General features: G+C 42.9%; 1 protein-coding gene across 1 annotated transcript in view; it reads left to right on the top strand.

Moving 5' to 3' along the window:
• Positions 1-16,669, top strand: part of LOC138514712 (uncharacterized) — a 599,000-nt gene that overhangs the window by 117,023 nt on the left and 465,308 nt on the right. The window contains exon 2 of the mRNA XM_069630115.1: positions 5,890-6,234. Within this exon, the coding sequence (XP_069486216.1) occupies positions 5,890-6,234 (345 nt within the window). The remainder of the gene's footprint in view (positions 1-5,889; positions 6,235-16,669) is intronic.

Below are 16,669 nucleotides of genomic sequence, written 5' to 3'. Positions count from 1 at the left end.
GTGGTATGGATTTATACTGATATGTTCAAAGATGTATCAAATATATTGTAAATGTTGTCACATCTGAGGTTTGAGGAGAAATTAAAGGTGAAACAAATGTCTGGCCAGCAAACAATAAACCTCAATAAATCCAAAATAGTAGGAATGTTTGTGCTTTGGTGGAACTGGCATAAAGCGTAAATGTTTCACGTTCTACACTCAGAAAGAGAAGATTGTCTGATTTCTCATTGAAAAATTTTCTTCTGACATTAACAACATTTCCATGTCACAAAGTCTCCTCAAACTGGAGCAACATTGGATTCATCGACATTAGACATGTTTCAGGTCTGAATGACCACCTCCAATGGAGAGTCCTGGTTTTAAATCCTCTTAAAGAAGCCGACAGAAACTTTTGGATTGACGTTTCCCTATCTGACAGACCTTTCAGGTCCCAACTCTTTGTTTACTCTTATTCGCCCAAGATGGTGCGCATAAAGGATTATGTAATAAGTGTTGTAAGCATCACTGTAGTTGCTTGCAACATGCTACGCCTCAAAACTAATCGGTCAGTTCAGACCGCATTTACAGCTCTGAATGAACGCCCCTGCTTCTGATGCTTCCGTATCTCGACGCCATTCTAAATGCGACAGCCTCATTTGCAATAGATGAGACATGGGCTAGACAGCTTCCAGCCCCCCCTACAATCCCACACAGCATGCACATTCAGGAATTTGACACCGGTTACACATACTTCAGCAATTTTGTATCGATTAGGGCCCGGCCAGACTGTGTGTAGTGATCTTTATTAATTCCATCCTCAGGAATCCTTGCTGAGGACATCTATCACACATTCCTTTTATATGCCATTGCCATACACTGCTTGCATAAACCCACGAGTTTAATTAACATCACATTGAGCTCATAGTGACATTTGTTGGCCACTTCTCTGCCCTATATCACCTTAGCTCTAAAACAAGATATCATGTTGGCTTTTTGTAGAGTAACACATCAGTGGGCTCCTTTTAAGAAAGATTAAAACGAGATACGTTTACAGCTTCCTGCATGAACTGCACCACATATAAGGTACCATTTTATTCTGGTCAACTTAGACATTTCAAATGACATAGTCATACCATAACAAGCCAATTTTCTTACATTTTCTTTTTCTAGATTCAACTATTGAACTACAAAGACCACAACCTAAATCATTGTTAGCCGAAACCTCTTTTTCATCCTGATTAAGGCTAAAGTGGACTAAAGCAATGCCACCTGAACAGCCAAACCTGAAGTTCTTTGGTCGAGATAGATACATTAGTGTACCCAGCTACAATTAATCTTGGGACATTAGACATTTAAATTAATTTAGTACCTAATTCGTACAAAATATTCACCCCTGTTGACTTTATGCAAATCAGATTTTTTTTCTGTAGTGTATTATTACTTATAGTATAGGTTAAGACTGGCCTTATCTCCTTTGCTTGTGTTTTTCTTTTTAATTAGTTGGACACATTCTGTTTGTCAAACACAGATTATTGTTCTGCCTTTTGTACGAAAAATACATTTATATCCTTTTGGAAATTGGTTGTCTTTGTTCTTCTTATTTTACTTTTGTTTAGAGTTTTCTTATACAAACTAGACCTAGGTGAAAGGGGCTAATCATTTGTTATTATTTCTATTCCCACCCTCCCCCTTATAGAAGTAAAGTAGTTGGGAGTCGTGTTGACTTCTATTGCTCTCCTTATAGGCACATTTCCACTGGTGATTGGACTAAGCAAGTCCGATTTAAGGGGTCTAATCCCTGTTCTTCAGACAAGTGGTCTTTGCCTTCTGACATCATATACAAAATGCTTTACGCTAAAGGAAGTTGAGGAGACAGCAAAGAAAGAGTTATAGAGAGAGAGAAAAGATGGTGGCATCGTCCTATGCTGAGATCCCTCTGTCTACACTCACTCCGCCCCCCCCCCTTGACCATAGCATCAAAAACCCTTTTGCTATGCAGCACCCTGATGTGAGGCTAGTCCTTTTGGAATGGGTGTGCCCTTTGATTCCTGTTTCCCAGGTTTACTCCTGCTGGGAGGTTGTCCTGCTGGTGAGAGGTGTTACCAAACCTCACAAAGGATCAAGGGAGAGCCGCAGCCATTCAGTCTTCTGCCCTGGTAGGGCTAGGTTGCCTGACCAGAAGAAACATAACCCTTCCACAGCTGAGCTGGGCTTACAGTGCTGACACATTTATGATATCAGTTTGATGTGGCTTTAATAATTATGATCGATAAAAACCACTGTACCCTAAACTCAGGTATGGCATATATTTAAGTTTACAACTGCCACCAGGATAGTGACTCTCATAGTTATGTGGCTTGGGGACATCAGTGCATCTCTTAAATGCAGCCATTGTGCTCAAGTGACTTGTGCTGCAGCTGTGAAGAGGGCACCTCTGACCTCTGAACCTGCTCTGTGCGTCTGGAGAGCAGGAACCGCAGAACAGGATACTGATTCAGCACGACACAGGTGTACACTATGCTTGCAGTATGGAGTTTGCTGAAAGGGTTGCCTAGTTAGTGCACCAACCTGCCTGAGAGAGAATTACCTGCATTTTATTATTATGCTAAAAATAAAAATACCCTTGCCAGATGCAATCTTTCACACAACTAGTCGCTAATTTATACCAAGGACATAGCAGGAGGCATATGATAGTGGTCCTGTATTCATTCCATGCTAATGTTCAAAATGAAGTTAAAACAGAGGAGGTTGTGAAAATGCTGACGCATAAAGTCGAGTACCTGTTAGAAAATGTTGTCACTAGTGCAAAAGGTCTACTAGAGGCAAAGTCAGAGTGTCAAACAACCAGATCAAGTCCAATGTTTTAACAGGTTTAAGAAAAACAGTAATTGAAATCAAATAAGGAAATTAATCATTACATGATATATCCCGGAAAATCGGGATAGCAAAAGAGCAATCCAAAATACACAGAGGGAAGTCTTACCAAGTAAATACTTGGTGGCTATGGATCTGAATGCAGCTTACCTGGAGTTGTATAAAGACACTAAGAGAAAAGCACAGGGCCTTGTGGTGAAAGGCTGCTCACTTTTAGGGGCGCACAATGATAATGTTGCAGACATGTCTTGCCCTTCGGATCAGCACCAGGTTGTAACTTTGATGTGCTAGAGATGTAGACAACTGTCCCAGTAGGGATGGTTAAAGACAGAATGGAGTCTGCCTCATTTGACAGACCACAGATGACACTGCCCTAATGTCTATAAAAGGAAGAGCCACGAAAGCAAATCAATTGTATTGAAAAATAGTTTTCTGTGTTACCAAGTAATCGCACTATTTTCTAAGAATTTGTATCATACTTTCAAGTGCTGGTTGCTTATTTATATGTGAACAGGGTATCTAAACCTCCACGGTCTCTGGGCGTAGTTCACTAAACTGCCTAGACAAATATGAGAAATTTTAGGTGTAATCAGGAGGTGAACACACACACAATTGGCAAAGAATCCTCATCACATGCCCAGAGACTCACAGCATGTGTCCAGTATTGCCATCATATTCCCAAGCACTTTCACTATTTGTCAGGTATAGCCATAATATCACCAGGTATTCACACCATTCGCGAGTGTAAGCACATATTATGCCACAATATGGACAGGAACTCGCATCCGATGCAAGATAACGACATCATATGCCCAAGTGCTCCCATGATTTCACGGGTCCTGGCATCATTTGCCACACTTGCCAAGTCTTTACATAATGTTTCTAGGTACTGACAGGATTTGGCAAGTATTAATATGTTGTGCACAGACACTTTCAAGACGTTGACATCAAATTGCAAGGCACCTACCCAATTTTCTAATTATTGCTTTTAAATGTACAGCTATTGACACCATTTGGCAGCTTTTGCCAACAAATGGCCCGCTATGGATATCGTATGGGCATCAACTTCTCAGGAATTCGCATCACAGGACTGGTACAGCCAGAATATACCAGATACTCACATCATATTTCAAGTATTGTTACAACATGTTCATATTCTTCCACCATATGCAGGAAATAAGCATCATTTGGCCAGGTAGTCACATGGTATGCTAAGCTTTGCAATCAAATTCCTAGGTGCTTATATCATAGGCCATATATTAGTATGAAATGCCCAGGGACATCTGCACCATGGCAAGGATTTCCCAAAAGAGCCCAGTTGCGCCATCATGCACCACGTTTTTCTATTTGTCAGGAAGAGTAGATGAGCTGGGAAGGGTGTGCGCAGAAATGCCATGCCCTTCTCTCTCACGTATCTGCCGGCAGCAGGAGAGAAGCACAGCATCCCTGCTCTCCATGTCTGTGACGTCCCTATCAACAATACAAAGTGAGTTCTGCAAATAGTTTGTGCCTTTTGGATGGGGAGCTCCATCCCCTTGCATTGTATGGCCACACATTAAACATTGCTCGCCGTTACTACTCCTTGAACATTCTGCAATTGGTGCAGAACATATTTAACCAAATCTTTATATGATGAGGCGCTATAACAGATAAACTGGGCCGTTCAGTTTGATTTGAGTCTGACAAAGCATGTAATGTAACCACCCACCCCATTCTCCCCTACCCCAGCCTTTGTGCCTTGTGCCAGTTTGCTTGCTGCACCCGGCTGTATGCCATGGCCTGATCCTCATTGTTCTACCCGCGAGTACACTTTTAACGGTTTCACTCTATGTTCTACATCATGACCCCTCCATGTTAGAGATCCTTTATGTTGCATTAAGCTGTGTCTCCATAGTGGTCCAACCACCATCAGCTCCAAGTTCTCTCAACAAGGAGTGGTCAACATATCATTGTTGATCGTTTTGTATTCTGGTCTATTTTTCCCATGTTTTATTGGGAGAAACTCTTCACTCCTCCAAAAGGTCCACTCGAGCAATTATTTTTCACGTGGCGTTATGTGCATATAAGCCCCTCTCCCATTGGAAAGCTCAACAGGCAAACATAAATGTTCAGATTTGCACTGACACAGTCTTCCCCTTCTGCTGTCTCGAGTGGAGTGCCAGGCCACCATGTTGGGGACAGCCAACAATTGTGCCACTCAGAGAGAACTCAGTTTATGCCTCATCATCAAAACGGATTCCACGGACCATCCATTCCTGGGAGAATACACAGCGCCTTTCCCTTCGCCTCTTCACAATTTAATGTGGTTATCTTTGCTAGTAGGGGGAAGAATCGGGATCGCCGGCCTGGTACTTACAAATGCCACTCGATCCCAAACGCCATCTTTGCCCTGACTCATTTACATGCTTATTTATGCTGACTGCTATCGTGTCTTTATTTGCAAAGCAACTGGTTCTGATTATGGGTTTCCCTACAGAGGAAGCTCCCTAGAGAGATTAATCCATGAGACCTCCTCTAGGTAGCGGGGTCATGCACCCTGAGTTTTGTATTAGTGAAATCTCCTGAGAAAAAGCGAGTGCCAACTGTGAGAGTAAAGAAAATGAAACCTGCAAACACTGAGAAAAAAGATCAGAAAGAAAGTTTTTGGCAAAGCCCATCTATCTCCACAGGTGGAAGCATCTTTATAGGCAAATACACAAAATATACATGTTCCTGGGATGTAAATAAACGTGTGGAAATATAGAATATATGACATGTAATTCTAATTGACATACTATTCAAATTAAATATTGCAAAAACACTTAGATTTACCTCTGGGTCTCTGGACCATAGTATCAACATCCAGCAAAGTTTTCACAATTCTAACGTGAGTGTGTTTGATACAAATGTACATAAATTAATTTTTAGTGGTAAATATTTGCATACGTGTTTCTTCATTCTTAAAACCTTGCCGGATTTTACTGTTCAATGATTTCAACATTTAACGCTTGATTTGGCATGTCTCTCTCTTATATCTAATGTCTGTTGTTTTGCTAGGCATTGCACGTTCTGTACTGACTGGGGTTTTACATGGAGACGTGCTCCTGCCTTGCCATGGAGCATATACGGGTGACTTCAGGCTGGATTGCCTTGTCATTAACTGGCAGCGCTCAGACAGTGATGAGGTCCTGCACAGCTACTTCAATGAATCAGACCAGCCGCAGTATCAGGCTGAGGAGTTCAAGGGGCGGACCCAGCTATTTCCTGCAGAGTTTCCTAAGGGTAATGCATCCCTTTTACTGAAAAACCTGAGAGCATCAGATGCTGGGCATTACACGTGTCATTGGATTTTAAGTGATAAGGAAAGTTACGCACCACAACAAGTTGAACTTCTGGTGCATGGTAAGTGCATTCCTTTATACATGCATATGACAAGTTGATAGGCTGCTAAGATAGCTCAGCTGGTTAAGGGTCCGCTTCTGCGATCTATGTGTGATTTGTAGGTCGCAAATTTGAATCCTGACAAGGCAAACTCAGCCTTTCATCCTTCCAAGATCAATAAATGAAGTCAATGTAATGTCATTATTAAAAAGTAGAGCATAGTCAAGTGGATTTATCATGTGTTTCAGAGTTTCTTGAGATTTTCTCATCAGATTCTTAGAAACTGCAGAGACAATGATTGTTGCTCCGTCTCATTTGTATATAATGATGTTTAGGGATGACACTTGCAGAGAGAATCTTGTTCCTGGTGTAAACTACAATTCTTTTCCTACCTTTCGAGGCCAGCTATATTGGGGGCCTAAGTGATTGGGCGCCATTGATATTATGGAAACAAAGCAAAGTATCAATATGCAAACAGTTCATTTTCCGATTCGTCATTACCATGAATTTTGAAAGATGACATTGTTTCAAAGACATTCAAACAAGGCCAAAAATAAGTAAAATACATGTGCTGTGGATGAGCCTTAGAGGTATTGACCATTACAGACCCTTAAGAAGTAGAGTATGAATTACACGCTAGCTTCCATACAAAATTCACATCAATTAATTTAAGAATTTGATCCAGAACAAAACATGGATTATAACTATGATTAAAAACAATTATGATGATAAAACAAGCAATTGCAAAGCTATTAGGGGTTGCCTGCCATATGTCAAGTGCAGGCCTCAAATGCCACAATAATGCCATCATATGCCTGACATAGTTGCCAAGTGGTAAGGCATGAGCCCGCCTGTGCAGCTGCTGCCGTCAAATGGTATGCACAACCAGAAATGCTCCAACAAGGTTCTACTAAAAAATAAATGTAAAATAGATTAATAAATGCATGTGTATTCATGCAGGGTACAGTCGAGTAAGTTGTGATTGGCAGCAGCTACCTGTTCTGCAAGTCTAGTGTTGCATTTTTGCCTGACAGTATCTTGGCTAGAACGTATGAAGAAAAACACTTCTCAAATCTGTTATATCTTAAATCGATATATTTGACCTCAGTAAGGCAGAGACAAAACAAATCTCTCAATCACCCTCTAACCAGGCAGCTAACTTATGTGTGCATATGCATACTTTTCATGAACTCGCTGTTATTGTTTTAAATGTTCCAAGTTTACAGTGTCGGAAAGCACTTTGTAGAGAATTACACTACATGAAATAAGGAAATAGATGACAGTCATTATCAAGGAAAGGAGGGATAAGGAAGGAAGAAAGTATTGAAGCTTTTAGGGTGGAATACAGAGTTTGGTGGGGGGGTGCAGGGAGAGGGAGCTAATCCACCTATGAAACTTGGTGGTTCAGAGATGCACAAAAAGCCACATGTCAGCAATTTTCTCCAGAAGAAAAAATGTGGAGCGGAGCGAGAGCAGAGGGAGAGCAGTCTTCTGCAGTCTTTCTACGCTGCCTGAAGTGCCTTAAACCTGCCATTTTTCGCGGAGCGAGAGCAGAGGGAGAGCAGTCTTCTGCAGTCCGCTGCTGACAGCTGAGGACAATGGAGGTGAAAGAGGTGAGAGAGACATTTAATCAGACTGAAATATCGGAGACTCAGTCTCACCAGTCTTACCAACCCACTAATACCAATACTACGAACCTCCCTCCCCAGGAACAATTCCCTAGAATTCTACGAAGTTCTCTGAAATCAACCAAAAGTAATATTACAAACCTTAAATCTACGCTACCTATTCAAAAACATCAGCGACTACCACCAAAAGCAACGATAGTCGTCTCTCCCGTTACTAAAACTTCAACAAATGCAGCGAATATTATTTTTTTCCCGACCCAAGCTTCAGGGATCACAGGGACCACAGGAATCAGTGAACAAAGACCTGAATATATCCACCGGCCTGTGGCCGGATTTGAGGCAAGACTTCCAAGTACCTCGAACATTTCCTCTGAATCAATAGACTCGCAATCAATCCCCCTGACTGACACGTCTGTAAATGCCTCGGAAAATTCAGACTCAGAAGGGGACTTAAAAGAGAGACCAATAGAACTACACGGTCAAATCACTGAATCAAACAAAACCAAAAATATGTTACCAGACATACCTGTATCCCCGGTTTCTCCGGCGACATGGACTTGCAGGGGGAGACCCCAGGACGCATCGCTTTCCGATGGATTACAGCTGCTTCTACCCCCTCACCCTGGCAATCGCAATCAGCCCCCTGCCCGGTAGGCTCTGCCTTCCCGTCTCGGAATCGAGACGAGTGGTGCTCGGGATTCTTCCGTCGGAGGACGGGCGACCCAGGCACCTGTGCATCCAGCCCCAGGCAGGGGGAGTGTGGCCGCGGGAAGCAGCACGACCGCTATCCATGCGGTGGATTCTCTGGGAAACCAGGACGCGAGTGTGGAGAAAATCGCGAGCTCAGAGCCCGCCCAGGACGATGTCGTCTCACTGCCGGTATCAAGGGGCCCCACCAAGGGATTTACAACGGACACATCGTTCAATACAAATTCAACGTCAAGTACGGTGGCGGCCCAGTACCATGCCTCCCAAGATACATTTCTGAATAAAACAAACCCTCACTTGATCCCCCAAGAAATAGCCGGTGATAAATGTCCCACACAGGGAACTGTGGTTGTAGAGGAGGTGTCGGTGTGTGGATTCCCAAAGAACTTGCCCACCCATCAAAGCAATTCATGCGTAGTGCTGCTCATGGACTCGCTTTTGGATTTGACGAGTGCCCAAGTGGAGAAAGCCACGGCATCGGAACCGCAAACTAAACTCTCACAGGAACCTTCAAAACAAACCCAAAAGAGAAAGAGAACATACTCCTCAAATGTCAAAGTAAAAGGACACAGAGCCAGAAAAACAGGGAAGTTAGCCCTACCGGCCCCTCTTTTGTCAAGTGCCCTGAAAGACTTTATAAATAAACAATTTAAAAAAAAACTAGAGCAAACAAAAGAATTATCAGACGCTGAAATGCTAGAGGCAATCCAGGATCTACCGCCGATGAGCAAATCACGGAAATTAACCAATGAAATGCCGGGTCTGCCAAACCAGGCACAGATACAAACAGTTGAAAGCATCCAATCGAGGGGGAGAAAGAAGTCCTGGAACCCCCAAGAAATGAACGGCTAGCTGAAAGGGGTGAACCAAGTAAACAATTTAGGATCGATTCGAACAGTGAAAGAGGTGAAAATCTAAAAAGCACCAACCCAGAGGAGGTCACTCGTTTACCTATGGATAAATCACGCACGCCAGAGGTCAATCCGAAAGGGGCTTCTAAACCATCTAGCCCCAAAACCCTCGAACAGGACTTACAAACTTCGTCCACGCCTATAAAACTCCCAGACCGACAATCCAGTCCATACGTGATGTCTCCAGATATTTGTCCCCTGCCAGATCGTCGGTTTTCAGATGTGGAGACTTTTAATCCCGACGCTCTCCCGTATGTGATAAACCAAGCACCCCAACAAACATCTCACCTTAGATCTCCCCCAAAAAATCGAAGACTGAGTGAAATTGCGACTCCAGGAAATAAAGACTCTCCTTCAAAAAAAACAGACCTCCCAATCATCATGTCAGCTATCACCATTGCTTTGGCCCCTTTTAGTAAGCTTTATGAAGCAATTAATGACTCATTGAAAGACAGTACGGTTTTAACCGCAATGATGCATAGCAAACTGATTTTTGTTGAAGGATTTATCACAGCACTAGACAAAAAAAATAAAGACCGTACCGATACTTGGGACGAAAAGCTGAGCAGGATAGAAGACGTTTTGTCTCGTTTAAAACAAGCCTCCCCAGCTACAGTGGACAAGGAATCTCAGACTGATGGGCAAACCGTGCTTAGAGATCTGGCACCGGTCTTTATTAGGCAACCAGAAGAGCTTCCTCACACCACCACAACAGTGTCTAACCAACAGAAAATGAGTGAAATACTAAAATCAGTAACACCTGCAACTAAAAGTAAATCATTATTGAAAATCGTAAAGAGAAACGAACCGAGAAAAAGCGGAGATCAAACAATCTCGGCTCTGGACCCTCTGATGGTAAAAAGAAACAAACAAACAGAACGAGTAAAAGAAATCACGACTTTACCTGAGTCAACTGAAAGCGCAAATAACTCAGTAATTTGTACGTCTTCCTCTCCGAGATCGGTAGAAGAATTTATAACCCAGAGCTCACTAATGGACCTAAGCCAGCACCTAGATGAAACTAAGATGATTTCAATGAACCCTATGGCCACGAAAGGTGTTCATGTTCAAAATATCAAGCCTACTGATGTTTCTAATGCTCTGACACAAGAAAAAAAACCTGAAGAAAAAAAACCCGAAAAAAAAGGACCGAAAAAAAAAAACCTGAAGAAATGGACCCCATCGGTGTTCCAGTTTCGATAACTCGCAACATTCCAAAACAATCTACAGACTCAGTCCCTGACTCTTCTCGGAAAAAGAGTCCACTGAGAAACACCAGAGACGATCGTGCGAGACAGAGTGGTCCTTCCCTATCAAAGACACGTCTCTTTAAGATTGAGCAAACATCCTCAGCGGACCAGTATATGGTCTTAAATCGCAATATGGTGCTGAAGATACTCAAAAAGACTAAAACTCTGCAAAACTTAAAATCAGACGATTTCGTACTAATAGAACCTTACCACAGTAAGAAACTAGCAAAGGCGTACCTGCATATCAAACAACGAGCTTTGAAAGACCTCTCTCAAGACGCCTATTTGGAATTAGCACACCTAGGGTTCAGTTTATTCGAGATCTCGACGTCGATCCAGAAAGACTCGTCAAGATACTCCCACAGGACTTCCCCAAAAAGGAACTATAGGTTCAAATCTAGAACCGAAGACCTATATAGACCTGGAAGAGGAGGCCAAAGTCCACAAACTCCAGCCCAGTGGCCGAATAAGTCAAGAAGAGACGAAAGATTTGATTACAGACAAGAGAGGAGACAAAACCATAAGTCTGTTCGAGATACAGATCAAGCCTCATCAGAACACTTTCACGACCAGGAAAGGAGACCACTACGGACTGAGTCTCCATTAGGAAGAAAAGCAACCAATCGAACCCACCATGAAACAGATATTGAAACAAAGAAGGGTAAATGGAGCTGGTTCTGCAACATTTTAACGCCAGGGCAAGCAAAATAGCAATCACCAAGGGATGCAAAGCCAATGTTACCCGCATCCCATTCGTCTGCGACAACTCCAATAAGCAATACTTTAAGTATAGCATCTTGGAACACTAGGGGACATGTACACCTTACCAACTCTGAGAGCCATGATCTCAGCGGGTATGACATCATTTGCCTTCAAGAGACTTGGCTGTGCGAAAAACCGGCACTCGATGGCTACTCTATTGAAATATCACCGGCACACAAGGGACCACTTGGCCGCCCTTCATCGGGTCTACTTACAGCGACTAGGATTGGTTCCGGGGTAGCAATTATGAAGGTGGTAAAGAGGACATATGAAATTCTGGCAGTCCTAACCGCATGGAATTCAAGAACTTCCAAGACTAAGCCCGAATCACAAGAGCTGGTAGCAATAATAAATGTGTACTGGAACCCCCAAAAGACTTCAACAGTGAACATGTGTGAAGAAGTAATTAATACAATTGACGAAATCTCTATCAACTACAAATCTTTCAACATCATGATCTGTGGCGATCTTAACTCCAACTGCGCAACGTCCAGTTCAAATGAAAGAAATCGATCTACTAATTCAACCGCGCTAAACAGGGGTTTGGCCTGGAACAGAACCATGAAATCTCGCAATCTATACAATTCGGCTTCAGTGTCGATTTCGGAGTCCTTGCTACCGATCTGGGAACGGGTCGCATCTTCGGCAACTCTTGATTACATTTTCGTCTCCGACTCTCTACACCGCAACATTGTCTCCTTCAATGTCATCAAAACAAAGCACAGTGACCATAATTTATTACATCTCAAATGTAAACATCAGGAGACTCTTTCGCAATTCTACGTGTCCGAAATTGAGACAAACTCACAACACACCCGTTTACGAATGATTGCCTCGGACGTCTCCAAACTTAACAACTAGTTCACAATTCTAACTTCAAATCCTATAGTGCAAGACGGTGTGGCTAGATCGAGCTACATTCCTCTTCTCTTGGCCTTTAAGAAACCAAGAAAAACCCTGAATATGATGTTCGTCGAGCATACCCACGAATACAATGCAACTTTGGTCGCAAAACGCAGAACGTTAAGAAAACTAAGAAGGAAAGCAAAAAGTGCAAATTCACCATCATTGTGGGAAACTCTAAAAACAGAAACCAGAGACTACAAACAATGGCTGAAAAATTCAAGGAACCTTTTATATCAAGCTGACGCTGAACTGATGCTGAAAGCATTAGCTAACAAAACATCTCGTGACTTCTGGGCAGTGATAAATAAACCAAACAAGATCTCAAAATCACACATGATAAATCCAGTTTCAGAAGCAAACTGGATTACACACTTCTCAAATCTGTTCCAAGAACCAGAAGAAAACAAGGAGGTTTTCATCAGAGCGGAGGACTCATCATGGGTGGACCTGACAGATGTGAGGGATATCAACAACATAATAATGAAACTAAATTCATCAAGAGCAGCTGGACCGGACGGCCTAGCAAACTGTGACCTAAAGCAACATCCAGTCGAGTGGTCAAATCTTATAAGCGCGATCTTTAAACTCTGTATGGCAAAGAAAACAGTACCGGAATCATGGTCTCAAGCGTTGATCGTTCCCATTTATAAAAAAGGCTCCAGAGATGACCCTGTGAATTATAGGCCAATAGCTCTTCTGGACGTCATTGGGAAGATTTTCGCCTCTTCCCTTCTGTGTCACTTCCGGAAATGGGCGATCTCAGCAAACTGCTATGATCCTCTACAGACTGGCTTTCAGAAAAATGCAAGTACCAGCGCAAACATCATGTGTCTGACGATACTTAAAGAAAAAGTTCTGACAGGTGGCCCTCGAGTCTTCCTTGCTTTTGTTGATCTATCTCAAGCGTTCGATCGAGTGGATAGGCAGAAACTCTGGGCGAAATTGAAGACATGGGACTGTCCGAATACAATCTTAGAACCCATAGTCAGCCTCCATAGAGATACCTCCATCAGAGTCCGCCTAAACAACGCTGGCCTCACATCGAAATACATCCAAACATGTCGAGGGGTAAAGCAAGGATGCCCCCTGGCCCCAGCTTTGTTTATATCATTCCTAGGAGATTTTAAGGACAGCCAAAACAAGATCAGATCATTTCCTCCCAAAATAGGTGCGACTCATATCCCAAGACTGCTGTATGCAGACGATTTAATCCTACTTGATCTGACCCAGGTTGGTCTCCAACGTCAATTGGATAATTTATCATCATATATTCAAGACAACAACTTGAAGATCAACAAATCCAAAACAAAGATAATGATTCTGCAAAAAAGGGCCATCAAAAAAAAGGAGCGGTTCCACTGGCATCTGAACGAGAAACAAATTGAAGTGGTGGATTCATTCAGATACCTGGGAGTGTTCATGGATAGCTCGAAGAAAGCGAGCAGTATGCAAGTCAATCTATGGTCAAAAACCAAATGTCTGACAGCACAGCTGAGAATGGTTGACCGAAAATACGGAAAGTTTTCCCTCCAACCGGCCATAAATTACTACAAGGCAAAGATTGTTCCATCACTGACTTATGGCATGCATGCCATACCCTCCATTCCTCCTCTAATTTGGCAAAAATTGGAAGGTTACATATGGAGAGCCGTCCTGGGCCTACCAAACTCAACTCCGATTGCCCCAATCAGGCGTGAACTTGGCCTTCTGTCATTGAAGGCAGTTGTGGACCATAGCTCTCTTCAGTTATATAGGAAAATTATCCACCCCGAGAGTTTGGAAATCTACCAAATAATGGCATCAGAACTGGAAAAGGGTTCTAATCAAACTATGAATAAGTGGTCTGAGGACCAAAAACAAAAATTACATCAAATTGTGTGTACAGAAGCAGAACTGAAAGACAACCCAACCAGGATAAAAACAAAACTGGAATGTTGGGACTGGATTAATACCATTGAGTCAGTATCCTCTTGCAAACTTCTTGAACACCTTCCCATGAACACCAACAAATGAAAAGAACCGATGGCGTATTGCAAGAAATATCCCGATAAATTACTGATGAGAACTTTTCTAAAAGCCTGTCTAAACGTCTTACCGACTGGAGAAATTTTAGCGATTAGAGCAGACTCGGAGAAAACAAACTAGATTATGTACTAATCCCGAGGTCATTGAATCAATAAAACATCTGCTGATGTTTTGTCCTGCTCTTCATCAGGCGATGATCGCATATTTCTCCGCCTTGACGGCAACCTCCTTTGCAGGGAATGAAGATACTTTGTGGAAACGCCTGATAACGGGCGAAAAGACTCAATGGCACACGGCTGCCGCAAAACTTCTAAACTTGGCCTTGGAAAGAATAAAGGCGATTCCGGAGGTTGGCGCATGATTACACCTACACTGAATCAAATTGCCAGGCATGCATCACTCATTACTTATCTAGCAAAACTAGGAGTGGACTCCCTTCAGTTGGACTGAAAAACGCTCTTGTAAAAATCTGTTTTCTTTATGATTAAACACAAGTAATAAAAAAAAAAAAAAAATGTGGAAATGGTCAAACTGAATTTCCAAGAGGCACAGAGACTTCAAGTAAAAAAACCTGAGACAGCAGAGACTGGTTTTGACAAAGGTGCGATATCTCAAGTGGTTCATGTCAGCTGTGCATAGATCATGCTAAGGGAACTTCAGGAGACTATCAAAAACCCATCATCACCTGCAATCTATACTGCCTCCAGCTGACAGACATTACATTGCAAATTGTGAGATTTGTCTAGTGGCTCCATGTCCGCTTTTACTAAATACAGTTTCAGTATGTGGATTTTGAGAGATTCGTCTGTATGGCCAATTAAGGAAACAACACTTTCGAGTCAAGTGTGACTACGAAGAAGTTAAAATGGTCTTTGCCAACATTCATCAAAGTCTGCCAATTTCACCTAGAGCAATCAAGGGGAAAAATCCACAGAGGGCAACCATATAACACTCACCTAATATGTCACTTAGCACAAAGCTGATTTCTTCATGTTGCACACCTACCAGCATGCATCCCTGAGAACAACATGAAACACAACTGTGGTATGCATGATGACGTGTGGCTGTGTGGAATGTCATGTGGGGATGAGTAGAATGTATGTGAGTGAGGTCCAGAATCAGAATGCAAGGGTGAATTGAGTGACTGTTGAGAGAGTGTAGGTGAGAGGAGCGGGCTGTATTACAGCAACCTGAATGAACATACATATCTCACCTGACAACTCCATGCCTTGGTTAGAAGACTTTACCTTGTACTGCTGCTCTTTGCATCGTGATTCCAGCTTTGTCTCTGCTGGTAAGACTGTCAGGGACTGCCTTACCCCCCACAGGTGAAGTGCTTGCTTTATTTGGACTTAATACTGGCTTCGGTGGCTTTTTGGCAGGCTATCCACCGCGCTTTGTGAGGCTCAAGCACATTTAAGAAAAAGACCTGTGCATGTTCTTACGCTTTCTATCAAAGCCGCCCGTTGCCTGGCAATGCCTCAACAAAGGCCCTGCAGGGTGTGCCTACAATCAGCCACGTTTGTGCGCACTATTTAATTATAACTGCTACATTTACACTGGCATGCAGATGTGTCTGCGGACCAGCCAGTCAGGTGCACAGTGAATATATAAATGGAATTATAAGGAGCATCCACGTTTAAAGGAGCAGTTTCTCAATGTTTTAAGTGTTGGTTTATGTGCAGCAACACTAGGTAAAGGAGATGTATGTCATGACCCTTGCCCCTGGCCCTCACTGGCAAGTCAGCCTTCCAGTTAGGGCCAGGTCAAAGGCCTTAAAACCTCATCCAAGACGCTCTTCGAGTCAGTCCTGGCGCCTTTGGCGCCAGGCTCATAACTATCATGAAGACCAACATTAGAATGGGACTATTTACTGGGGACTATTTAACTTGGGGGGGGGGGGGGGGGGTTCAGACAACATGGAGGCACACACATATCTCAGTTACAAGGAACTGAGCTATGCGGTCTAGTCTTTTGGGTGTGGCAGGCCTGGGACTACTTTACCTGGACTACTTTGGGTGTGGTAGGCCTGGGACTATTTTACCTGGACTACTTTACCTGAGACTATTTAAACAGCGCCCAAACAGCAGAACACGATTTGTGTTATTCTGCTGTGGGGAGCGTAACGCTTACCGTGTCCAGTTCCTTGATGCCCTGAAACCAAAGACCTGCAGAGAGAGAAGGAACACTACGAAACTTACCTGGAACCGTATCCTGTCTTCAATCCATCGCCAACTTCATTTCCACTCACCTGAAGGTACGAACT

Source organism: Ambystoma mexicanum, chromosome 12 (genome assembly GCF_040938575.1).
Source record: "Ambystoma mexicanum isolate Mex_15411 chromosome 12, UKY_AmexF1_1, whole genome shotgun sequence".
Classification (NCBI taxonomy): Eukaryota; Metazoa; Chordata; class Amphibia; order Caudata; family Ambystomatidae; genus Ambystoma; species Ambystoma mexicanum.
This window is presented reverse-complemented; position numbering and strand designations above follow the sequence as displayed.